General features: G+C 47.9%; 1 protein-coding gene and 1 pseudogene across 4 annotated transcripts; one reads left to right on the forward strand and one right to left on the reverse strand.

Moving 5' to 3' along the window:
* Nucleotides 1–1486: 1486 nt before the first annotated feature.
* Nucleotides 1487–22834, forward strand: ELP6 (elongator acetyltransferase complex subunit 6). 4 transcript variants are annotated; one of them, XM_002813804.4, is made up of 7 exons: nt 1487–1968; nt 4290–4368; nt 5267–5337; nt 11080–11198; nt 13352–13553; nt 16805–16951; nt 19025–22834. In XM_002813804.4, exons 1-7 carry the CDS (start codon nt 1915–1917, stop codon nt 19151–19153), a joined length of 801 nt encoding a protein of 266 aa, XP_002813850.1. In that variant the 5' UTR covers nt 1487–1914; the 3' UTR covers nt 19154–22834. The 4 variants fall into 4 exon arrangements, with proteins under 4 accessions (XP_002813850.1, XP_054406850.1, XP_054406851.1 ...); XM_054550875.2 differs by lacking the exon at nt 1487–1968 and adding an exon at nt 2036–2184; XM_054550876.2 differs by lacking the exon at nt 1487–1968 and adding an exon at nt 2253–3568.
* Nucleotides 15051–16351, reverse strand: LOC129058768 (bolA-like protein 2; annotated as a pseudogene).
* Nucleotides 22835–24760: the final 1926 nt, after the last annotated feature.

Here is a 24760-nt window from a genome sequence, read left to right on the forward strand (position 1 = left end):
TGTGAAATTGTTTATGCTCAACAGGAACACCAAGACCTAGCTGTGAGTGTCAGGCCAATATTTTTTTCTCTTTCTCACATTTCAATAAGCATGAAACATCTCATTCTTGGCTGAAGGATCTACGTCCCTTTGACACAGAGAAGCAGCCTCGATTTCCATCCCAGGTGCAGAGCTTCAGCTAATGATTACATTCCACATCGATCTTAACCTTGTAGTTTCCACAGAAACGACCCTGGGTCCCCTTTGTAGTCCACGCCAGATTAAGACTCCTCCACACACAGCTGTGCTGTGCTTTGAGCATATCAAACACTGCTTCACTTAAATTTCACCTGAATTCGACTCTTTCCCAAATTATATAACAATTCTTTTATTTTAGTGACTGTTAATAAACTTGACTTTGGTGGAATTACAGGTTTGTCCACTGATCTGAGGCTGATTGGGCTAGAACAAAACTATATGCGGTATAATAGATACAAATGTTATGGAAAAAACAAAAGCAAGGAAAAAGAAGTGTTGGGAAAAGGACAGTTTGTGATTTAAGTAAGGTGCTCAGGGAAGGCCTCACAAATAAAGTGACATCTGAGCAAAGACCTGAAGGAAGTGGGGAATTTTAAAATCAGCTGAATATCTGGGAAAAGGGGCATTCCAGGAAGAGGGAAGAGTTAGTGTAAAGGCTCTGAGGACAGGCATACAGGGCGTGTTGCAACCACACTTTTTTTTTTTCTTACGAAGTCTCGCACTGCTGCCCAGGCTGGAGTGCAATGGCGTGATCTCGGCTCACTGCAACCTCTGCCTCCCGGGTTCAAGCGATTCTATTGGCTCAGCCTCCAGAGTGGCTGGGATTACAGGCGCCCCCCACCACGCCCGGCTAATTTTTTGTATTTTTAATAGAGAAGGGGGTTTCACTGTTGGCCAGGCTGGTCTCGAACTCCTGACCTCGTGATCCCTCCGTCCAGGCCTCTCAAAGTGCTGGGATTACAGGCGTGAGCCACCGCGCCCGGCTGCAACCACACTTTCGTAGTGAGACCCACTCTGACAACCTCTTTAATTCTGAAACCTACCCCTGCCCCCATTGGTACTCCCTAATCCCGCTTTGCTTTTCCCCACACAACTTTTCAAGATGTAATTCCGTGTCGGCCGGGTGCGGTGGCTCATGCCTGTAATCCCAGCACTTTGGAAGGCCGAGGCAGGCGGATCACGAGGTCGGGAGATCGAAGCCATCCTGGCTAACACGGTGAAACCCCGTCTCTACTAAAAATACAAAAAATTAGCCGGGCGTGGTGGCGGGCGCCTGTCGTCCCAGCTACACTCGGGAGGCTGAGGCAGGAGAATGCCGTGAACCCGGGAGGCGGAGCCTAGAGTGAGCCGAGATCGCGCCACTGCGCTCCAGCCTGGGCGACAGGGCAAGACTCCGTCTCAATTAAACAAATAATAACAATAATAATCATAATAATTCCGGGTCCCTTGTTTTTGTTCACCGATGTAGCCCAAGCTCCCAGGAGTGTGGGGCATACAGAAGGCGCTTGACAGCCACGTGTGGAGGAAAGGAGCCCGGGGCTGGGCAGAGAGCGAGGCCAAGGGAAGGAGAATATTCGGTCGCGTGGAGCCTTGGGGGCCACTGGGAGGGCTCGGGCCCCACGCAGATCTGCGCGGAATGAGCCGCCAGAGGCCGCTGGCAGTCGCACAGAGAAACCCATCGTTTCCCACCCTGGCACTCGACGCACGTCTACGCGCGTGCGCAGCGGCCCCATCGAGGCACCCGCCTCATTGGCTGTGGCTGGCTCGCAAAACTGGCATTGCGCATGCGCGCTTCCTTGCGCGAGCCGGGCTGTTGGGTGTGTTTTGCTTTCCAGTCTCCGTCGTCTGTGCAGCACCCCGGGTTCTCCTCCAGAGCGCTAGTCCCAGGAGCTCGGAATGTTCGTGGAACTTAATAACCTGCTTAACACTACCCCCGACAGGGCGGAGCAGGTAAGAGGTCCCGCTGCCCGGAAGCGGGCGGGACCTGGCAGGGCAGCGGAATACTGCATCCGGGAGGCGGTGCGCACGACCCCGGTGAATGGCGCGACGACCCGGCACGGGGCACCTGGGAATTGTAGTCCGCAGAGGCTCGACCCGGGGATTGGACTGGAGACTTGGGCCCGCCGAAAGTGGGCTTCTGGGCCATCTCGCATATTCTCAAAGGCCGTGCGTGTCCTTAAAAGTCCCCGGGAAGCGGCCGGGCGCGGTGGTTCACCCCTGTAATCCCAGCAATTTGGGAGGCCGAGGCGGGTGGATCACCTCAGGGTCAAGAGTTCGAGACCAGTCTGGCCAACATGGTGAAATCCCGTCTCTACGAAAAATACAAAAATTAGCCGGGCGTGGTGGCGCATGCCTGTAATCTCAGCTACTCGGGAGGCTGAGACAGAATTGCTTGAACCCGGGAGGCGGAGGTTGCGGTGACCCGAGATCTCGCCACCGCACTCCAACGTGGGCGACAGAGCGGGACTCCGCCCCCCCCCAAAAAAAAAAAAATGTCCCTGGGAAGCATGGCCGACAGTGGGGTTGAGTTATATTCGCGAACGTGAACTGTGGCGCACTGTGCGTGTTCACTGGGGTGGGGGTCCCAGGCGCTTAGAGGAGACTGCGGAATAGGCCTGAGAGGACAGGGGTGTTCGTATCGCCGCCATCTTCATGGGCGAGCTTCCTAACCGCCACCTCGCCCCGGAGCAATCGGCACATTGTATTGAACGCTGCTGTTCTTACTATTCCTCCTTGTGGTTTCTAATAGAACTGTTAGAAGCAGGACGTAGCCAACATTGGCTTGGACCAAGTCCGTCTTTGGCACCCCAGGCTGACCTGTTCTCTCCACCCTCCTGCTCACACTCCGGGGCACCTTGAAACCTTTCACATTTTAACGTAGGAGTAACCTCTTTCAGGAGCGTATCTTCTGGCTTATTCTCTCTTTTATTTTTGTTGTTGTTGTTGTTGTTGTTGATGGAGTCTCGCTCCGTCGCCTGGGCTGGAGTGCACTGGCTCGATCTCGGCTCCCTGCAACCTCACCTTCCGGGTTCAAGTGATTCTCCTTATTCAGCCTCCCAAGTAGAAGGGATTACAGGCGTGCGCTACCACACCCGGCTAATTACTCGGCTAATTTTTTTTTGTATTTTTTGTTAGAGACGGGGTTTCACCATGTTGGCCAGGCTGGTCTGGAACTCCTGACCTCAGGTGATCCGCCCACCTCTGCCTCCCAAAGTGCTGGGATTACAGGCGTGAACCACCACGCCCAGCCTGGTTTATTCATAATCTTTGTCTTCCTAATGAAATGGTAAACTCCTCCAGGCAACCAGGATACTATGTGTCTAAAGCCTTTTTATGACCCCATAGTGCCAAATTGTAGCTTTCAGTAGATCCTTGTGGATTTTAGTTGCCAGGCAGTTCTTGTCCAGATGACTCTGATTACCTTGCCAGTTACCACTGGCACTTCCAAAGTCAGCCTAGGGCCAGATGAAAGAATGGAGTAAATCAAGTGGGCACCAGGAAATGACAGCACCAGGGGTAACCCTGAAGGTCTGACGATCTTTCATATTTTGTAAGTGAAAAAACCTGAAGCCCAGAGAAGTTAGGCATTTGTGGAAGGTCACACGGCAAGGAGGTGGCATGCATGATATCACTTGATCCTGACCTTCCCTGTCACTGACAGAAATAGAGGTGAATGGAGCAGGACAGTCAGGCTCTGCAGAGACCACTCTTAGAAGTCTTTCTAGAGCTCTCCATGATCAGGCCTCTGAAGCAGGGCCATTGGGTGAACTTTGTTATCAGACATCTCTATCAGCAACTGCTTCTTCCTCCCTTGTCCCTCACCCTACAGAATAGAATTGGCATCAGAATATAAAGTAGTTGGCGGGGAGGCCTTTTGAAGGCCTCTTCCAGTCCTAGCAATCTGATTTTCACTGGAGTCTGATGGTAAAAGCATCCTTTGTTCAGGATCCAATTCTTCCTAAGACTGGTTCCTGAGTGACTAATGTGAGAAGTGAGGAAGAGAAATAATTTTATTCTCTGTTTGCTTTGAGGAGGTGGAGGCTGAGATGTACTTGCCTATCATGAGTAACAATAAGTGATAACTTTAATCATGGATTTTCCATAATTTTCACTTATTTCCATCTTTTCAGGGTACCTTAGCATATATATCATTAAAAAAAAAAACTCTTCAGGTGTAGAAATTTAGGTGTGGACACAATTGACTAGATTGCTACACTAAGCTGACCTCTTTCCAGGGAATCTAACCTTTTTGTGTTCCTTGTAACTTTTAGGGGAAACTGACTTTACTCTGTGATGCCAAGACAGATGGGAGTTTCCTTGTACACCACTTTCTCTCCTTCTACCTCAAAGGTATGGGACTTATTGATGCTGTAGAAAAGAAACCCAAGATCGGTGCAGAAATAATAAAAACCAAAACTATTTAAGGAAGCAATAACAGCATTTACAAGCCAAGCCTTGGTGTTGGGATACCTAGGGGGCTATTTTATCAGGATAACAGATTACTAGGCCATCTCGTTCCCTCCCCAGCCCTGCCAAAGAGTGGCATGTGCTCACTGTTTCTGTGTCCTACCTTCCCCTTCTCCACCCACTGTGTGGACATTGCCTCACTGAGGTCCTGTGTGGCCTCCTGATTTTGTTGCTCCTTGGTCTTTGTGTATCTCGAGGTCTCTGGGCACTCGACCCCATTGACACTTTGTCCTGGCAGTAGATGCTTCCTAAAGAACATGGCTGCTGCATGGCTGGGCGTGATGGCTCATATCTATAACCCCAGCGTTCAGGAGGCCCAGGTGGGAGGAGGATCTGCAGCCAGAGATTCGAGACCAGCCTGGGCAATATAGGGAGACCCTGTTTCTACAAAAAATGCAAAAATTAGCTGGGCACGCCTATAGTTCCAGCCACTCGGGAGGCTGAGGTGGGCAGATCACTTGAGGCCAGAGAGGTTGAGTCTGCAGTGAGCCATGATTGTGCCACTCTAGCCTGGACAACAGAGCGAGACCATCTCAAATGATAATAATAATAATAAGTACCTAGTACTACATCTAACAGAAGTATATCTTAGAACCAGCAAAATAAGATATAACTGTTAAATAAGAAGAAAAGTACATCTTAGAATCAAATCGCGTATGTCAGGTTGCAAAGCCTCTGGGTCTCTAGATTTGCCTCAGTGCTTTTGTTTCCAGAGGTATGAAATCAGTGAGTCTGGTTGTAACCAGAGGATTTATTTAAAATCAACTGTTTTGTTTTCTAGCTAATTGTAAAGTCTGCTTTGTGGCCCTCATCCAGTCCTTCAGCCACTACAGTATCGTGGGACAGAAGCTGGTAAATATTTTGGAGCTCCATGGTGAGGTCCCTGAGTGAGTGTGTGTGTCACACATGGTCTAAAGCTTGGCTTTCCTGTTTGCATTGTACAGAACTTAGCAAAAGACGGACTAAAGAAATATTGGGCCGGGCGCAGTGGCTCACACCTGTAATCCCAGCACTTTGGGAGGCCAAGATGGGCAGATCACGAGGTCAAGAGATGGAGACCATTCTGGCCAACATGGTGAAACCCTGTCTCTACTAAAAATACAAAAATTAGCTGGGCGTGGTGGTGCACACCCATAGTCCCAGCTACTCAGGAGGCTGAGGCAGGAAAATCACTTGAACCCGGGAGCCAGAGGTTGCAGTGAGCCGAGATCGCACTCCAGCCTGGCGACAGAACAAGACTGTCTCAAAAAAAAAAAAAAAAGAAATCTTGGGATCCTGAACCCCTTATTTGAGGGGCTAAGGTAGCATCTCAGCATGTCTCATTAATTGAGACTTCGTAGAACCAGACCTGCTGTTTGTAGATGTTAATTAATCAAACCCTTCTCTACTCATTCTGGACAAGTTAAGGTTTTCTCCTTCTCCATATGAGTTTTGATTTTCGTCCTCCTTGGTTGGAGATCACACTTTGGTCTGCTGCTAAATTGGATGCCTCCCACTGTCTTTCCCTAAGTCTAGGGCTTCAGACCCCAATGTGGGGAGAGGGACTTTCATTTCCTGCCCCTCACCACATCAGACACAGGCAGGCAGGAATAAGATGGCCAAAAGGCTGATGAACTTCCTGACCTAGCCTGGGACATTACCTGTTACTAGGTGGACTTCACTGCCTGAGAATGGAAGCTGAAGGGCTGTTTTCTGGTTTGTTTTTGGACAGGCCAGGCTTAGAGAGGGAGAGAACTGGGCTACTCTTCAGCAGTGATCTTTAAAATGCCAGTCTTGGGCCGGGCATGGTGGCTCATGCCTGTAATCCCAGCACTTTGGGAGGCCGAGGTGGGCAGATCACCTGAGGTCGGGAGTTCGAGACCAGCCTGGCCAACACAGCAAAACCCCATCTCTACTAAAAATACAAAAATTAGCCAGGCAGTTGGCGTGCTCCTATAGAGTGACACAGCGTTTCAATAAAAAGAAAAAAAAGGCTGGGCGCGGTGGCTCACACCTGTAATCCCAGCACTTTGAGAGGCTGAGGTGGGCAGATCACAAGGTCAGGAGATCGAGACCATCCTGGCTAACACAGTGAAACCCTGTGTCTACTAAAAATACAAAAAATTAGCCGGGCATGGTGGCGGGCGCCTGTAGTCCCAGCTACTCGGGAGGCCGAGGCAGGAGAATTGAGTGAACCCAGGAGGCGGAGCTTGCAGTAAGCTGAGATCACGCCACTGCACTCCAGCCTGGGAGACAGAGCGAGACTCCGTCTCAAAAAAAAAAAAAAAAAAGGGAAAAAAAAAATCTCCCAGAGATGCAACTCCCCCGCCCCTGCCCCCGCAAGACATAAGCAAATCAAATCCAGAAATGTATAAGAAGAACTATACACCACACTTGGGTTTATTACAGTTTTGCAAAGCCGGTTCAACATTTGAAAATCAGCTATTGTAATCCACCATGTCAATAGGCTAAAGAAACAAATTCATATGATCATATCACTTAATGCAAAAAAAGCATTTGACAAAACCCAAGGCCTACTCACTATAAAAATTCTTGGCTGCCAGGGGTGGTGGTTCATACCTTTAATCCTAACACTTTGGGATCATCTCACTCATGGGGCGTGCATTCTACTCATTTATTTCTCAGGATCCAGGCATGGTGGCTCATGCCTATAATCCCAGCTGCTTGGGAGGCTGAGGCATGAGAAGCACTTGAACCTGGGAGGCGGAAATTGCAGTGAGCCAAGATCGTGCCACTGCACTCCAGCCTTGGCAAAAGAGCAAGACTCCATCTCAGTAAATACATACATACATACATACATACATACATACAAATAAAAAAGAATAAAATCCAGTCTTACTGTTGGACCAAGTCTCTGCCTCTTCTCTGTTGGGCAGAAGCAAATGAGGAGGTAAGAGAATGGTAGATTCTTTCTTTCCCATCCTTTGCAGAGAAGGGAGAACTTCCTGTGTTAGACATCAGGGCAGGAGCCCAGGGAGAACAGTCAGGATGTAAAGAAAACATGTTGCATTCCAGGGCTCTGCAGCATGGCTTTATGGCCACTGGATCTGTTTCAGGATGAGACAGCTGTGTGTTCGCATATCTAAACTGGCTACTTTTCCTTTTACCTTTGAATGATGATCAGCACAGCAGGAATGGCAGGCACAGTACTTGACATGTGAAGTACTGGAGCGTGAGCTTCTATACTCATGGCATATTGTTGCACTTACATAAATAGACTGGTAGTGAGCAAGAGCAAGGGTGATGATCAGGAGTCCTTTTCTCTGTCAGCTGCAGCGATTGGAACAAATGGTGTTGGACATTGGAAGACCCTGGGCATTTTGTGTGTGAATGAGCAATTGAGACCTGATGTAGGGGCATGGAAAGTCTAAAGAGTTACATTTTGCCTCTTTCTTTTTTTTTTTTTTTTTTTTTTAGAGAATGGGTCTCCCTGTGTTGCCCAGGCTGGTCTTAAACTCCTAAGCTCAAGGGATCCTCCTGCCTCAGCCTCCCAAAGTGCTGGGATTACAGGTGTGAGCCACCATGCCGAGCCCCATGTGACCTATTTCTGCACAGGTGGAGCAGTGGGTTGCACATTTAGAATGCATCACCATCCCTGGTGTTTGCTGAGATGTAGATCCTGAGTTCTTCCCTCATTCTGGAATTAGACCCAGGAGTCTGCTTTTGTGGTTTTTTTTTTTTGAGACAGAGTTTCACTCTTGTTGCCCAGGCTGGAGTGCAATGGCGTGATCTCAGCTCACCATAACCTCAGCTTCCTAGGTTCAAGTGATTCTCCTGCCTCAGTTTCCCAAGTAGCTGGGATTACAGGCATGTGCCACCATAGCCGGCTAATTTTGTATTTTCATAGAGACAGGGTTTTACCATGTTGTCCAGGCTGGTCTTGAACTCCTGACCTCAGGTGATCCACCTGCCTCGGCCTCCCAAAGTGCTGGGATTACAGGTGTGAACCACCATGCCCGGCCAGGAATCTACATTTTAATCAGGTATCTTAAAGGGTTTCTTAATTGGATGGTGGTTCATGAACCATATTTAAGAAGTCCTTGAGGCCAGGTGCAGTGGCTCACACCTGTAATCCCAGCACTTTGGGAGGCTGAGGCATGTTGCGGGAAGTCAGGGACCCCAAACAGGGACCGGCTGAAGCCATGGCAGAAGAATGTGGATTGTGAAGATTTCATAGACATTTATTAGTTCCCCAAATTAATACTTTTATAATTTCCTCTGCCTGTCTTTACTTTAATCTCTTAATCCTGTCATTTTGTAAGCTGAGGAGGATGTATGTCGCCTCAGGACCCTGTGATAATTGCATTAACTGCACAAATTGTAGAGCATGTGTGTTTGAACAATATTAAATCTGGGCACCTTGAAAAAAGAACATGATAACAGCAATGTTTAAGAAACGAGAGATAACCTTAAACTCTGACCACCAGTGAGCCGGGTGGAACAGAGCCATATTTCTCTTCTTTCAAAAGCAAATGGGAGAAATATCGCTGAATTCTTTTTCTCAGCAAGGAACATCCCTGGGAAAGAGAATACGCGCCTGGGGGTGGGTCTCTGAACTGGCCCCCCTGGGCGTGGCCGTCTTTTATGGTCGAGGCTGTAGGGGTGAAATAGACCCCAGTCTCCCATAGCACTCCCAGGCTTATTAGGAAGAGGAAATTCCCGCCTAATAAATTTTGGTCAGACGGGTTGATCTCAAAACCCTGTCTCCTGACAAGATGTTATCAATGACAATGGTGCCCAAAACTTCATTAGCAATTTTAATTTCGCCCCAGTCCTGTGGTCCTGTGATCTCGCCCTGCCTCCATTTGCCTTGTGATGTTCTATTACCTTGTGAAGTACATGATCTCTGTGACCCACACCCTATTCATACACTCCCTCCCCTTTTGAAAATCCCTAATAAAAACTTGCTGGTTTTGCAGCTTGTGGGGCATCATGGAACCTATCAACATGTGATGTCTCCCCCGGACACCCAGCTTTAAAATTTCTCTCTTTTGTACTCTGTCCCTTTATTTCTCAAGCCGGCCGACGCTTAGGGAAAATAGAAAAGAACCTACGTGACTATCGGGGCAGGTTCCCTGATATTGGCAGGTGGATCACTTGAGGCCAGGAGTTCGAGACCAGCCTGGTCAGTATGGCGAAATCCTGTTTCTACTAAAAATAAAAAAATTAGGCCGGGCACGGTGGCTCACGCCTGTAATCCCAGCACTTTGGGAGGCCAAGGCGGGTGGATCACCTGAGGTCAGGAGTTCAAGACCAGCCTGACCAACGTGGAGAAACCCTGTCTCTACTAAAAATACAAAAATTAGGTGGGCGTGGTGGCACATGCTTGTAATCCCAGCTACTCAGGAGGCTGAGGCAGGCGAATCGCTTGAACCCAGGAGGTGGAGGTTGCAGTGAGTCAAGATCGCACCATTGCACTCCAGCCTGGGCAACAAGAGCGAAAACTCCATCTCAAAATAAATAAATAAATAAAAATTAGCCAGGTATGGTGGTGCATACCTGTAATCCCAGCTACTCAAGAGGTTGAGGCACAAGAATCGCTTAAACCTAGGAGGCAGGGGTTGCAGTGAGCCGATATTGCGTCACTGCACTCCAGCCTAGGCAATAGAGTGAGAGACTGTCTCAAAAACAAAAAAAGTCCTTGAGCTTCAAGTCAGTGACAAGCAAAAAATGAAGTCCTAGTCTGAGCAGGGATAGGCATACTAAATTTCTGCATCCCGTATTTTGTGGGGTTTTTTTGTTGTTTTTTTTTGTTTGTTTGTTTGTTTTTGAGACGGAGTTTCACTCTTGTCACCCAGGCTGGAGGGCATTGGTGTGATCTTGGCTTACTGCAACCTCCACCTCCCAGTTCAAGCAATTTTCCTGCCTCAGTTTCCTGAGTAGCTGGGATTGCAGGTACCCGCCACCACGCCTGGCTAATTTTTGTATTTTTAGTAGAGATGGGGTTTCACCGTGTTGGCCAGGCTAGCCTTGAACTCCTGACCTCAGGTGATCTGCCCACCTTGGCCTCCCAAAGTGCTGGAATTATAGGCGTGAGCCACCATGCCCGGCCTAGGTTTTTGTTTTTTGTCTTTTTGAGACGGTTTCGCTCTGTTGCTCAGGCTGGTGTGCAGCAGCATGATCATGGCTCACTGCAGCCTTGACCTCCTGGGCGCACGTGATCCTCCTACTTCAGCCTCCTGAGTTGCTGAGACTACAGGCGCAAACTACCATACTTGGCTAATTTTTTTAAAATTTTTAAAATTTTTTTTTAGAGACGAGGTCTCGCCATGTTGCCCAGGCTGGTCTCAAACTCCTGGGCTCAAATGATCCACCTGCCTCAGCCTTCCAAGTAGCTGGAACTCCAGGCATGTGCCACCATGCCTGGCTAGTTTTTCTTTTAATGTGACAATTAAATGGAAATACACATCTGAAAACAGATGGGGGATTGTTGGTTTGGGAGCACCCAGGGGAATGAAGACAGGCCTGTACATTGGGTGATCAGATACACTTCTGCCAAGTTTGGAAGGTGTCTTGTGCCCTCTTGCAAGCTGGCATCTAGTCTGATGGGTTCCCCTACAAGGCACAGTAACTCACTCTCTTTTTCATGTTTAGGGTGTCAGCCTGACCATGGCGCGGGAGCGTGGGCAGCTTGTGTTCCTCGAGGGACTCAAGTCTGCAGTGGACGTCGTCTTCCAGGCTCAAAAGGAGCCACAACCCCTGCAGTTTCTCAGGTCAGTCAGCCTGCAGCCCAGCCCAGAAGCACACATGTGGCAGGTGGGCCCAGGCAGGGTTCCTGGTTGCTGTGTAATTCCTTCTTATTGTGCAGGAGGATGGAACTGGTTTCAGGAGTCAGACACTTACTCTGGTGTTGCAGCATCATCAAATGCTGGCTCTTATCATGGGGCTGAGGGTGGACATTTGTCCCAAAAGCTATAGAGAGGATCATTTGCTGGAAGGATGGCAGAACCATATGCTTTGCTGTGTTTTCCAGCCCTGGCTTAGAGCCCTAGTATACACCTGTGCTCTGCAACAGTGGAGACTCTGCAACGGCAAACTATGGGTTATGGGTCAGCTGCCTGTTTTTATAAATACATTTGTTTTGTTTCATATTTTTTAAATTGTCTTTTTAAAAATTCCTTTTTTTAAAAATTTTTTTTTTAAATAAAATTTTATTGGAATACAGCCACGTTCATTTGTTTGCATGTTGTCCTTGGCTGTTTTTGCACTACAGCAACAAATAGAGTTGAGTAGTTGAGACAGAGACCATATGACCTGCAAGCCTAAAATATTTACTTTTCAGACATTTAAGAAAAAATTTTTCCCCTGGTTTGGTATTCAACATCACAGGCCTGAGACTGGTTTTCCTGCTTTTCCTCGTTTCTGAACATTGGCCACAAACATAGCTCTGTGAAGACTCCCTGCTTGGCTGCTGTTCTTCGTCCACTACAAAGTGGTCCACACAGGAACTTCCCCCCACTGCCTTATCTCTCAGACACACACACCCTTATGCAGTGGCTGTGAGGCCATGTTTCCTGACCCTGTGTGTGACTTCACACACACCCTTTAGCATCTCTGACTTGGGGTTTCCTCATTTGAAGGCAGGGGCTGGTTATACCTCATCCCAAGGTATGGGGAGATGTCCTCATTGTTAATGAAGATAACCCAATGCCAGGGGCTCATCCCTGGAGCATAAGGCAGTAGGCCAGTTGCCCTGGGCCCTGGGCTCTGTTCCTCCACTCATTGCTGAGAAATGATGGCCAGGGGTAGTCACTGGAGAAGACAGAGATAGGCAAGCTGGCTTGTGTCAGAAACAGGGCAAATCTGTTACATATACAGAAGCCTTAGGCCACTGCCACTCACCATCAGGGCATCTGAGTTACTGTTTAACTTCTTATTTTCATTTTTTTTTTTTTGAGACAGGGTCTTGCTCCGTTGTCCAGGCTGGAGTGCAGTGGTGCAAACACAGCTCACTGCAAACTCAACCTCCTGGGCTCAAGCACTCCTCTCCTCTCAGCCTCCCAAGTAGCTGGGACTACAGGGGCGTACCACCATGCCTGGCTAATTTAAAAAAAATTTTTTTTGTAGAGATACAGTCCCACTCTGTTGCCTAGGCTGTTCTTGAACTCCTGGGCTCAAATGATCCTCCCCGCTGGCCCCCCAAAGTGCTGGGATTACAGGTGTGAGCTACTGTGCCCGGCCTGTTTAACTTTTTCCAGCTGTGTATGACCTCCTGGGAAGGCTTCTGCCTGCCCAATCCAAGTTGATCTTCCAGATTCCTTAAGCTCTTGGGTTGAGAGGCTGTATGGTGTCTTTTTTTTTTTTTTTTTGAGACAGAGTCTCATTTTGTTGCCCAGGTTGGAATGCAGTGGGATGATCTCAGTCATGACTCACTGCAACTCCGCCTCCCAGGTTCAAGCAATTCTCCTGCCTCAGCCTCCTGAGTGGCTGGTATTACAGGTGTGCGCCACCACACCTGGCTAATTTTTGTATTTTTAGTAGAGACGGGGTTTCACCCTTGTTGGCCAGGCTGATCTCCTCACCTCAAGTGATCCACCCCCCTCAGCCTCACAAAGTGCTGGGATTACAGGTGTGAGCCACTGCACCCAGCTATGTGTGGTGTCTCTTAAGGGCCCTAGGAGCTGTTTATTTTTGTGTCTCCCAGTTTCTAATACAGTGCTTTATACCTAGTAGGCCTCAGGAAATATTTGAATTACTCCTGTACACATGCATGCCTTTTCTTTCTAACGAGATCATGAACTCTTTGTTGCCAAGAATTGTGATACAGTTCTTTGTCCACCTTAGCCCTCTCCTGTCGTGCTACTTGGTCCTTGATAAACATCTGTAGAGAGAGTGAAGTCTGATAACTTTTGTCCTGTCTCTCCAGGGAGGCTAATGCTGGGAACTTGAAACCATTGTTTGAGTTTGTACGGGAGGCCCTAAAGCCAGTAGACAGTGGAGAGGCTCGGTGGACGTACCCGGTGCTGCTGGTGGATGACCTCAGTGTGCTCCTGAGCCTGGGCATGGGGGCGGTGGCCGTGCTAGACTTCATTCACTACTGCAGAGCCACCGTGTGCTGGGAACTAAAGGTACTCATGGAACTGCCTTCTCTGCGCCCACCTGTGACTTCCAAGAACTCAGACAGGTCCAGACCTCACTTGCTTGCTGTGATCTGTTTATTTGCTTGGGGTTTTGGCTTTACTCTAGCAGGCCCAGAAAGCTTTTGCAGCCACCCTGCTTTCCCTTACCTGCCATTGCTGAAAAGTAAAGCCCCCCAAAATAAAGGGATGATCAACATTGCATTCAGTGGGGCTGGTTACGTGTGGCACCGCTGCAGTCCCAGGTCTGTCAGAATAGCCTGTGTGTCCTGGGGTAAGTTATTATCGTCCCTGAGTGTATTTTATAGATCAGCTAAGATAATGAGTATGAACTACTTTAAAAATTGTAAAGGGCAATACAAGTATAGGATATACAATATTACCTTGATCACCAAGTTATGAGGGACAAATAGAGATTTTTGCCATAATAGAGGTTTTAGAGTTTTTGTTTTTGTTTTCTTTTGGTTAGTCAAGTACAGCAGTGGGAACAGAAGGAACAAAGAAATCTGTAACTGGTTGTGATCATTTAGATGTAAATACTACTGCACTTAATAGCCATAATAGGGTTTTTAACAATAATAATAGGCCAATCAATAAAATAGGAATGGCTGTGGTGCCTACCTCACAGGTACCTGACTGCAAGAGTGAAGTGAGATGAAGCTTGTAACATGCCAGCACTGTGTCTGGCCCACAGTAGCCACTTGTCAGTGTGTGATGGTGTAGCTGGCAGGAATGTGTGGACAGTGGTATGGTATGGTCAGATTGAGCGTACAGAGCAATGGGAGAGAGAAGCTAACTGAGTTAGCCAGGTGTGTGGGTATCCAGCAGTGTGTGTTGAACACCTGTATGCAAAGTCCTGCCTGGAAGCTCTGTTCAGGGAACTTCTGAGGCCGTCCTGGCTACAGTTGCAGAGCCAGGAACCAGGGTAATGCAGAAAGAATGGGAGGAGGAGGAACTGTTAGGGGTGTGGAAGGCACAGTTAGGATTAGGGGGTGACAGTAAGTAGCCAAAGCCACCTTCTGCAGCCCAGCTGGGTCTGTGACCTGCTACCACCCTCTTTTTGTAAGAATACTTCTTTTAGTTGAAAAAGTAAAACTTGGGCATCGTTTAAAAAAAGAGAAAAAGAAGGAAGAGTATAAAGGGTACTTTAGCAAAAAGTGCTCTTGTCTCTTTCCCTCCCTCCAACGTGCATCCTTCCAGCCAGTCTGGTTTTTTTAAATATTTTTTTGTATATTTTTTCTATATTTTAGGAAAAAAACATTTTTTTTTCTATATTTTTACTTTTTGTAGAGACTTGGTCTCACTATGTTGCCCAAGCTGATCTTGAACTCCTGGGCTCAGGTGATTCTCCTGCCTCGGCCTCTCGAAGTATATGCACATATTTGTCTCCCTGCATTTTTCTTCACATTACTGGTAACCTGCCATCCACACTGTTTGCTATTTCTTTTTTTTCATTTATTAATACACAGTATATTTTGTTGTCCATTGCCCAAAAATAACACATGGATCTGCTTCATTCTTTTCCCTTTTTTCTGGTCCTGATTTATAATTTAATGGCCATGCAGATGCCAGTCCCTCCTTTCTGCCATTCACAGGCCCACTGCTCTGGGATGAGGGTTTTCTGCTCAAAAGTATGGATGTGCGAGAGCCTCCAGCTAGGCACATGTTTACCCACCAGTGTGTCTGAAGCAGCAGCTTCCCCTTGAACTTGGCCAACACCACCAGGACTCAGAAGCTGCAGGCACAATGGTTGAGGGTCACGTCCTCCACCTCAATATGCTTCGCCTCTGGGTCCCACTGCAGCTTCTTCTGGAGTTATTCGGCACTGAGTTCTGTGGCAGCAGTCCAGCTGGGGCCGTAGCCCAGCAGGGACAGAACCCCAGCTCAGACCCCGGCCTGGCCACGCTGTTTTTGCACCCCTACAGGAGCCACTTATTCTTTTTCTTTTTTATTACTTTTTTTTTTTTTTTTTTTTTTTTTTGAGACAGAGTTTCGCTCTTGTTGCCCAGGCTAGAGTGCAGTGGTGCGACCTCAATGACTTCAGCTCACTGCAACCTCCACCTCCCAGGTTCAAGGGATTCTCCTGCCTCAGCCTCCCAAGTAGCTGAGATTATAGGTGCCTGCCACCACGCCTGGCTAATTTTTTTTTTTTTTTTTCAGATGGAGTCTTGCTCTTTTGCCCAGGCTGGAGTGCAGTGGCACGATCTTGGCTCACTGCAACCTCCGCCTCCTGGGTTCAAGCAATTCTCCTGCCTCAGCCTCCCGAGTAGCTGGGATTACAGGCACATGCCACCATGCCCGGCTAAATTTTGTGTTTTTTTAGTAGAGACGGGGTTTCACCATGTTGGCCAGGCTGGTCTTGAACTCCTGACCTCAGGTGATCCACCCACCTTGGCCTCCCAAAGTGCTGGGATTACAGGCGTAAGCCACCGTGCCTGGCCTTTTATTACTATTCTTTAAAAATAGAGACAGGGTCTCACTATGTTGCCCAGGCTGGTATTGAACTCCTTGGCTCAATGATCCTCCCGCCTTGGCCTCCCAAAGTGTTGGGATTACAGGCGTGCACCACTGTCCCCGGCCAGCTTTATTCTTTTTAACAACTGAACAGTATTCCTTTGAAAGGACTCATTATTCAAGCTGTCACTTTTTGGCAGGGTTGACCTTCCCCTCTATTTTGGCTTGGCTAACTCCTACTTGACCTCTGAGATTCAGCTCACATGAGCTCACCTCCTGACCTGCTCCCCCGGGTTAGAGGGGATGCCTCTTCGTTGTGCTCCCATACACCTCATGCTTCCCTCTCCCTTGGTCTTATCATTCTGTATTGTCAGCATCTGTCTGTCTCCTGGGCCCACATCTCTCACTTGTTATTCCTACTGTGGGATCTGGTACACTCTAAGTATTCAGGAACTGTCGACTGAATGAATGGGTGCCTGGCAGGATGGTGACACTTCTAGTAACATTCAGGAATTCAGGATATTGAGCTAATTTTGAAGACTGTTGGTTTAGATGAAGTGAGCTGAAAATATGGGTTGGCTCATTGTGGGTGAAATATGGGTGAAGTTGTCCAGTAGGTGACTGGAATTAGGGTCTGGGAGCACAGGTAGGGGCTGGCTGTAGCAGCAGCAGGGAGGGTGATCTGTGAGAGGATGTACAGGGGAGTGGAGGCAACGAGAGGCTGGCACTCCCTGACTCTGGGTGTCCCTTCCAGTAAGGAGCAGGCTTCCATCTTGTATCTGATGCAGGGAAACATGGTGGTCCTTGTGCACGACAGTGGAGATGCAGAGGATGAGGAGAATGACATCCTGCTGAATGGCCTCAGTCATCAGAGCCACCTGATCCTGCGGGCTGAGGGCCTGGCCACTGGCTTCTGCAGGGATGTACATGGGCAGGTATGCAGGGGCCTCCTGGGCAACGGGCTGCTTGCCCGTGTACCTATGATTCTTGACTGCACAGGGGAGAGTCAGGCCTGAGGGACTGTCTGGTTGGGACATGACTTCAGGTGGAAGGGAAACACTGGAAATTGTGAGACTTCAGGTAATAGACGTGCTCCAGGTGGCACTTAGCCTCATGGACCAGCGCACGTTTTCCATGGGGGTCCCATTTGTGACCAAAGTGGAGCACTCTTAAAGAGGAGACAGCTGTCTAGAGTGGAATGCAGGGGCATGCCATCAAATAACAGCAAAATTCCTCTGCAGTACTGCAGCAGGCATCGTCTATTCAGGTCAACACTGTTCCTTTTTTTTTTTGACGGAGTCTTGCTCTGTCGCCTAGGCTGGAGTTGCAGTGGCGTGATCTTGGCTCACTGCAACTTCCGCCTCCCGGGTTCAAGCAATTCTCTGCCTCAGCCTTCTGAGTACTTGGGATTACAGGCACCCACTGCCATGCCTGGCTAATTTTTTAAATATTTTTAGTAGAGATGGGGTTTCACCATGTTGGCCAGGCTGGTCTTGAACTCCTGACCTCGTGACCCACCCCACTTTGCTTCCCAAAGTGCTGGGATTATAGGCGTGAGCCACTGTGCCCGGCCTGTTCCTTTTACAGGTAGAGACTCACGCCTGTAATCCCAACACTTTGGGAGGCTGAGGCGGGCTGGTCACTTGAGGTCAGGAATTCGAGACCAGCCTGGCCAACATGGTGAAACCCCATTTCTAATAGAAATACAAAAATTAGCCAGGCATGGTGGTGCGGGCCTGTAGTCCCAGCTACTCGGGAGGCTGAGGCAGGAGAATCGCTTGAACCCAGGAGGCGGAGGTTGCAGTGAGCCAAGATTGCACCACTGCACTCCAGCCTGGGCGACAGAGTGAGACTCTGTCTTAAAAAAAGAAAAAAGAAAAACGACTTGGGGAGGCCGTACCCATGGACCAGGTTGCTGCCCCAACTGCTGCCACTTACCAGGACAATTGGAGTACTTGGGCAGAAACTGCGAGTCCTGCCCTGGGAGGGAAGCTGGATCCTACCCCTCTAAATGGGCTGCCATGTGGCTCTGCGCCTTCTCAAACTTCTCTTCTGGAACCACTCCCAAGCCTCCACCACAGCTTCCTGGTTCACTTAAGTTGAGCACTCCTGACCCAGCAACAGTGGCTTGGAGTCTTGGCCCAGAGTCCTTCAGAGGCAAGTCTGGTAGGTCACACAGAGGACCAAGCCCAGCAGTGCTATGTCTGTAGTGCTGCAGCAAGGCCTGAGGAGAAGGTGCTGCTGGGCAGCTGTGGCCTCTCTTCAGCCAGACCCCCAGAGCTTTGTAGTCAGCAGAAACACCATCAAAACAGGCATCTAGCCTTCCTGGGCCTCTGTATTGAATGTACAATTTCTAATGTGATTTTCAAAATTAGTACAAAACCATGCTTAGAAGAAAGAACAAAGGGACTGGGCGCGGTGGCTCACACCTATAATCCCAGCACTTTGGGAGGCCGAGGTGGGCGGATCACCTGAGGTCAGAGTTCCAGACCAGCCTGGCCAACATAGTGAAACCCCACCTCTACTAAAAATACAAAAATTACCTGGGCATGGTGATGTGCACCCGTAATCCAGCTACTTGGGAGGCTAAAGCAGGAGAATTGTTTGAACCCAGGAGGCAGAGGTTGCAGTAAGCCAAGATTGCGCCACTGCACTCCAGCCTGGGCAACAGAGTGAGACTCTGCTTCAAAAACAAACAAACAAACAAACAAACATAAAATACTTTAAGGGCCTTCCTCTGAAAGACTTTTTCCTTCCGTTTTCTTTTTTTTCCTCTTTCACATTTTCTATATTGAGCCAATACGACTACTGTAATGGAGGGGAACCCTTTATTTGTAGTTAGCTGGTTATAGGCTTTATTTTACAAGTTGACCCCATTACCAGATAGCACATCTGACTGTCATCTCATAGAGGCCTCAGCTGAAGGTCACAGAGAAGGTAGGGTGGGGTTCCTAGTAGAGCAGGTCCTGGGGTGGCTGCTCCTCTTTCATTCTTCTCTGTCTCTGTAGCTGAGGATCCTGTGGAGGAGACCATCACAGTCCACAGCCCAGCGGGATCAGAGCTTCACTTACCAGTATAAGATACAGGACAAAAGCGTGTCCTTTTTTGCCAAAGGAATGTCTCCTGCTGTTCTGTGACCTGATTTTGGAGCAGCTGAAGCTACATAGGACTGTTTTTGGACGTGGAAGATAGAGCAACATAGCAGGAATGGGTCTTTCTCCTCTGTAGTAATATTTCAGGCTGGACTGGCGACTCCACTGTGACCAGTGGAGTTGAGTGCTGCAGTGATGGCATGCCTTGGCTGCCCTGGGCCCTGTTCAGAAAACACAAGGGACCACGATCCTGCCTCTGCTGAGAGAGAGGCTGGATGCTAGACCCAAGTGAAAGGGGTCCTTCGGAGCCTTTGTTTAAATATGCCTTAGCCCCAGCTGCCCATTTTTGGTTGACATGCCTTTCAGAGCCAGAGTGGGTATAGATGTGCCAGCCAGGAGATGGCACCAGATGGCAGGTGTGCAAGGTGACAACTAGGATAATCATGGCTAGAATAAAGTAAGTTTCCACACTGGGGCCTCCTGTGGGTTGTCTTGTTCAATTTCCATCCTGGAAAGGTACTTTCCCTTTCCCTATGAGTACAGTGAGGAAACAGACCTAGAGAGGTTTGGAAGCACACAGGCTGCACAGCAGGCTGTAAGTAACTGTGCCTCACTCCGCAGTCCACACTTGCTGACTGACAGTCATGGAACCCAGAGGCCAGCTCCCCACCCAAGGGTGGGGACCTTTGGCTTCTCCAGTTTCTGTGGTACCTTGCCTTTATGCCAACAAATCCTGGCCATCAAGGGCCTGGCACCAGGGCCTTGGCCACATGAGGCCCTGTGTAGGTGCAGGTGTGTATGGCCTTGGTGAGAGGGGTAAGGGATGTTCTTGCTGCCAGGCGGATCGGGCCTTGGCGAGGAGCTGGTGCCTCCCTCACCTGTGAAGACTGCAGGAGGTGAACTCTTGCCCCGCATCCTGTAGATGACAACTAGTCCCACTCAGCCCCTCAGCTGAGGTCATCTCAGAGTAGACACCAGGTGTATTCTCTTAAAATGGTTACTTTTTTGGTATATAAATTATACTATGATGAATTTTATCTTAAAGAAAATGAAAAAAATACTATTTTGCTGTATACTAAGGAACTTACATAGCTGTTATTTTCTTTTTCTTTTCTTTTTTTTATTTATTATTTATTTTTTATTTTTTATTTTTTGAGACAGAGTCTTGCTCTGTCGCCCAGGCTGGAGTGCAGTGGCGCGATCTCGGCTCACTACAAGCTCCGCCTCCTGGGTTCACACCATCCTCCTGCCTCAGCCTCCTAAGTAGCTGGACTACAGGCGCCCGCCACCACGCCTGGCTAAATTTTTGTATTTTTAGTAGAGACGGGGTTTCACTGTGCTAGCCAGGATGGTCTTGATCTCCTGACCTCGTGATCAGCCTGCCTTGGCCTCCCAAAGTGCTAGGATTACAGGTGTGTGAGCCACTGTGCCCGGCCTTTTTTTTTTTTTTTTGAGATGGAGTCTCGCTCTGTCACCCAGGCTGGAGTGCAGTGGTGGCGTGATCTTGGCTCACCACAACCTTCGCCTCCCGGGTTCAAGCTATTCTCCTGCCTCACCCTCCCGAGTAGCTGGGATTACAAGCACATGCCACTGTGCCCAGCTAATTTTTGTATTTTTAGTAGAGACGGGGTTTTGCCATATTGGCTAGGCTGGTCTTGAACTCTTGGCCTCAGGTGATCTGCCTGCCTTGGCCTCCCAAAGTGCTGAGATTACAGGCATGAGCCACCGTGCCCAGCCTCTTTTCTTTGTTTTGAGACATGGTCTCTCTCTTGCTCAGGCTGAACTGCAGTGGTGTGGTTATAGCTCACTGCAGCCTCGACCCTCTGGGCTCAAGGGCTCTTCCCACTTCAGTCTCCCAAGCAGCTGGGATTACAGGTGCATGTCACCATGCCCAGCTCATATCTGTTGTTTAATTTTAACTTTTTGGATTTTTAGTCTTTGGGAAAAATTTATCACACTTCTCTTCAAATCATACCATTGTGTATGTTATCCCTCTGAAACAGTAAGCTGCTTTTATTCTCAAAATACTGTAGACCTGATAGAATATTTGAAAGTTATGAGTGCAATTAAGAGAAAGTAGTTATTAAAGAATCTAATGATTCTTTGACTAAGACTTCAGTATTTATGCAAACTTCATTTGAGCTGCGGTTTTGAGTGGGCAAGGCACCATTTTTTACATGACATAAATGTTGCTGTCATGTTTCTTCACTTAGTTTATAAATGTTTTCACTATTTTTTTTTGAGACAGTTTCTCTCTCTCTGTTGCCTAGGCTAGAGTGCAGTGTGGCACTTCTTAGCTCACTTGAATTCCAAGTGATCCTCCTACCCTCAGCATTCTGATTAGCTGGTACTACAGGTACCCACCACCATGCCTGGCTAAGTTTTTAATTTTTTTGTAGAAACGGGGTGTTGCTTTGCTGCCCAGGGTAGTCTTGAACTCCTGGGCTCAAGAGATCCTCCCGTCTCAGCCTCCCCTTAAATATTTTATGTTTAATAGCTATTCAGGGCTGGGCACAGTGGCTCACGCCTGTAATCCCAGCACTTTGGGAAGCCAAGGCAGGTGGATCACCTGAGGTCAGGAGTTCAAGAGCAGCCTGGCCAATATGGTGAAGCCCCATCTCTACTAAAAATACAAAAATTAGCTGGGCGTGGTGGCAGGCACCTGTAATCCCAGCTACTTGGGAGGCTGAGGCAGGAGAATCGCTTGAACCTGGGAGTCGGAGGTTGCAGTGAGCTGAGAACGCACCATTGTGCTCTAGCCTGGGCAACAAGAGCAAAACTTAGTCTCAAAAAAAAAAGCTATTCAGCATTTTATGCTATCATTATATTCTAGTTTGTTTATCCTCTGGGCATGTAGGTTCTGGTTTTTACAGTTATCAATTATGGTGTTATAAATTTTATATACTCTACCTATTGTGGGTGAGGATAAGTACTTGTTTGTTTAGAACCTGACAAACCAGGTCACTGGCAGAGCTCATAGAACTTATGTTCTGGAGGAGAAGACAGGCAATCAACAGAATCGACAAAGGACATATTTAACTTAGACCACAATAAGTGCTATAAATAAACCAGCACAGGGGCCTGTGAGAAGTGAGGGGTGATGACATTTTAGTCCATACCCTCTGATGGAATTACTGAATTACAGGGGGAACTGGCCCTGGCACATTATCAGGTTGTTCTTCAGAATGATGGAGCCAGTTGACAATGATGCAGAGATTTTGCTCTGTCAACTTTGGGTTTAACTTATTTTTAATTAATTTAATAGTGGTGGTTGTGTGAGAATGGACTAATACAGGGGTAGAAAAGCAGGATCATAAGGTGTGATATGGTCCATAAAAATGATTCTAGTGTGAAAATGGACATTAATCACTAGCATATAATTTTCTCTGTATTTTTCCATGTATACAGAATCTGTTCCTTATCCTTGCTTACTTATCAATTAAAACCTGATGTTGGTCGGGCATGGTGGCTCATGCCTGTAATCCCAGCACTTTGGGAGGCTAAGGCAGGCAGATCACTTGAGTCCAGGATTTTATTTTTATTTATTTATGTATTTATTTTGAGACAGAGTCTTGCCCTGTTGCCCAGGCTGGAGTGCAGTGGCGCGATCTTGGCTCACTGCAACCTCCACCTCCCAGGTTCAAGCGATTCTCCTACTTCAGCCTCCCTTCAGGGTCTCTCAGGCTGAGACCCTGTCTCTTTAAAAAAAAAGAAAAAAAGGCGGAATATTGGAATAGACATCTTATCAAAGCAGACATCGGAATGGCTAATGTGTATATAAGTGCTCAACATTATTAGGGAATTAAAAATTAAAACCACAATGAGGGCTGGGCACAGTGGCTCGTGCCTGTAATCCCAGCACTTTGGGAGGCCGACGCGGGCAGATCACAAGGTCAGGAGTTCGATACCAGCCTGGCCAATATGATGAAACCCTATCTCTACTAAAAATACAAAAATTAGACAGGCTTGGTGGTCCCAGCCTGTAGTCCCAGCTATTCGGGAGGCTGAGGCAGAAGAATCGCTTGAACCCAGGAGGCGGAGGTTGCAGTGAGCCGAGGTCACACCACTGCACTCCAGCCTGGGTGACAGAGCGATACTCCATCTCAAAAAAAACAAACAAACAAAAAACCACCATGAGATACCACTACATAGCCACTAAAATGGCTATATCAAAAAGACTGACAGTAACAAGTGCTGGCAAGGATGAGAGGAAATAGGAACCCTCATACATTGCTAGTGGGAATGTAAAATGGGGCAGTCACTTTGGAAAATAGTTTGGCAGTTTCTTAAAATGTTAAACCGAGGCTGGGCTCAGTGACTCAAGCCTGTAATCCCAGCACTTTGGGAGGCCGAGGTAGGCGAATCACTTGAGCCCAGGAGTTTGAGACCAGCCTGGCCAACATGGTGAAACCCTATCTCTACTAAAAATACAGAAAATTAGCTGAGCGTGGTGGTACACACCTGTAATCCCAGCTACTCAGAAGGCTAAGGCACGAGAATTGCTTGAACCCAGGAGGCGGAAGTTGCTGTGAGCTGACATCGCGCCACTGCACTTCCAGTGTGTGACAGAGCAAGACCCTGTCTCTAAATAAATAAATAAATACTGTATGACTCAACCCATTCAATTCATAGCTATCTACCCAAAAGAAATGGAAACATAGTTCTACACAAACTCTTGTGTGGTGACAAAAGTGACTCCATATTGGATGCTAATCTGCCATGTTGACCTCAGATTAACCGCAGTCCTGTGAATGCCTCCTGATTCCTTGTTTATTTACTGTCTTTAATGTAAGAATATGTACTCACAATATATCCTACCTTTAGGTCAAAGCAACCTTGATGTTATTGCGCAACTCATTCTGGCCTGTTCTAGAGGGTTGCCTTTCATTGTCTCTGTAGTGCACATACCCTTTTTCCTATGGTATATAAGTCCTGGGTCTGGGGAATAATGGTGTGGAGATCTACCTGACTTGTTGCTGACCAAGACCATTCTTGTGTCCATAAGTTCCCTAATAAATTGCCCTCTGCTGACAAACTGGATTTGTCTGCCTTGTTCTTTGGTTTCTCAGCTCCTTCTGCATTTGGGGGTCATTTTGCATATATGGCCCTTTCATGGAATAACTTGCATGTGAATAGTCACAGCTGTGTTTATTATAATAGCTGAAAAGTGGAAAAAATCCAAATGTCCATCAACTGATGATAAAAATCATCATGTAGTATATCTCTGCAGTGGAATGTTAGCAGTAAAAAAGGAATTAAAGTACTGATACATTCTGCAACATGAGTGAACCTCAAAAGCAGTATGCTAGTCGGGCACATACCAGTAGTCTCAGCTACTCAGGAGACTGAGGCAGGAGGATCACTTGAGCCCAGGAGTTCAATGCTGTAATGTGCTGTGATCATGTCTTGTGAATAGCCACTGCACTCCACCCTGGGTAACATAGTGAGACCAAAAACCATTAAGCCAGATACAAAAGATAGGCCAGGCGCAGTGGCTCACACCTGTAATCCCAGCACTTCAGGAGGCTGAGGCAGGCATATCACTTGAGGTCACGAGTTCGAGACCAGCCTGACCAACATGGTAAAACCTCATCTCTACTAAAAATACAAAACTTAGCCGGGTGTGTTGGTGGGCTCCTGTAATCCCAGCTA

This window comes from Pongo abelii, chromosome 2 (genome assembly GCF_028885655.2).
Source record: "Pongo abelii isolate AG06213 chromosome 2, NHGRI_mPonAbe1-v2.0_pri, whole genome shotgun sequence".
NCBI classification, from domain to species: Eukaryota; Metazoa; Chordata; class Mammalia; order Primates; family Hominidae; genus Pongo; species Pongo abelii.

Bases quoted from the DNA above. Each gene is read 5' to 3' on its own strand.
- ELP6 (XM_002813804.4), top strand. From the start codon at position 1,915: ATGTTCGTGGAACTTAATAACCTGCTTAACACTACCCCCGACAGGGCG. The intron at 4,369-5,266 runs GTATGGGACTTA...TTTGTTTTCTAG, and splicing joins TCTCTCCTTCTACCTCAAAG to CTAATTGTAAAGTCTGCTTT. The intron at 11,199-13,351 runs GTCAGTCAGCCT...CTGTCTCTCCAG, and splicing joins CAACCCCTGCAGTTTCTCAG to GGAGGCTAATGCTGGGAACT.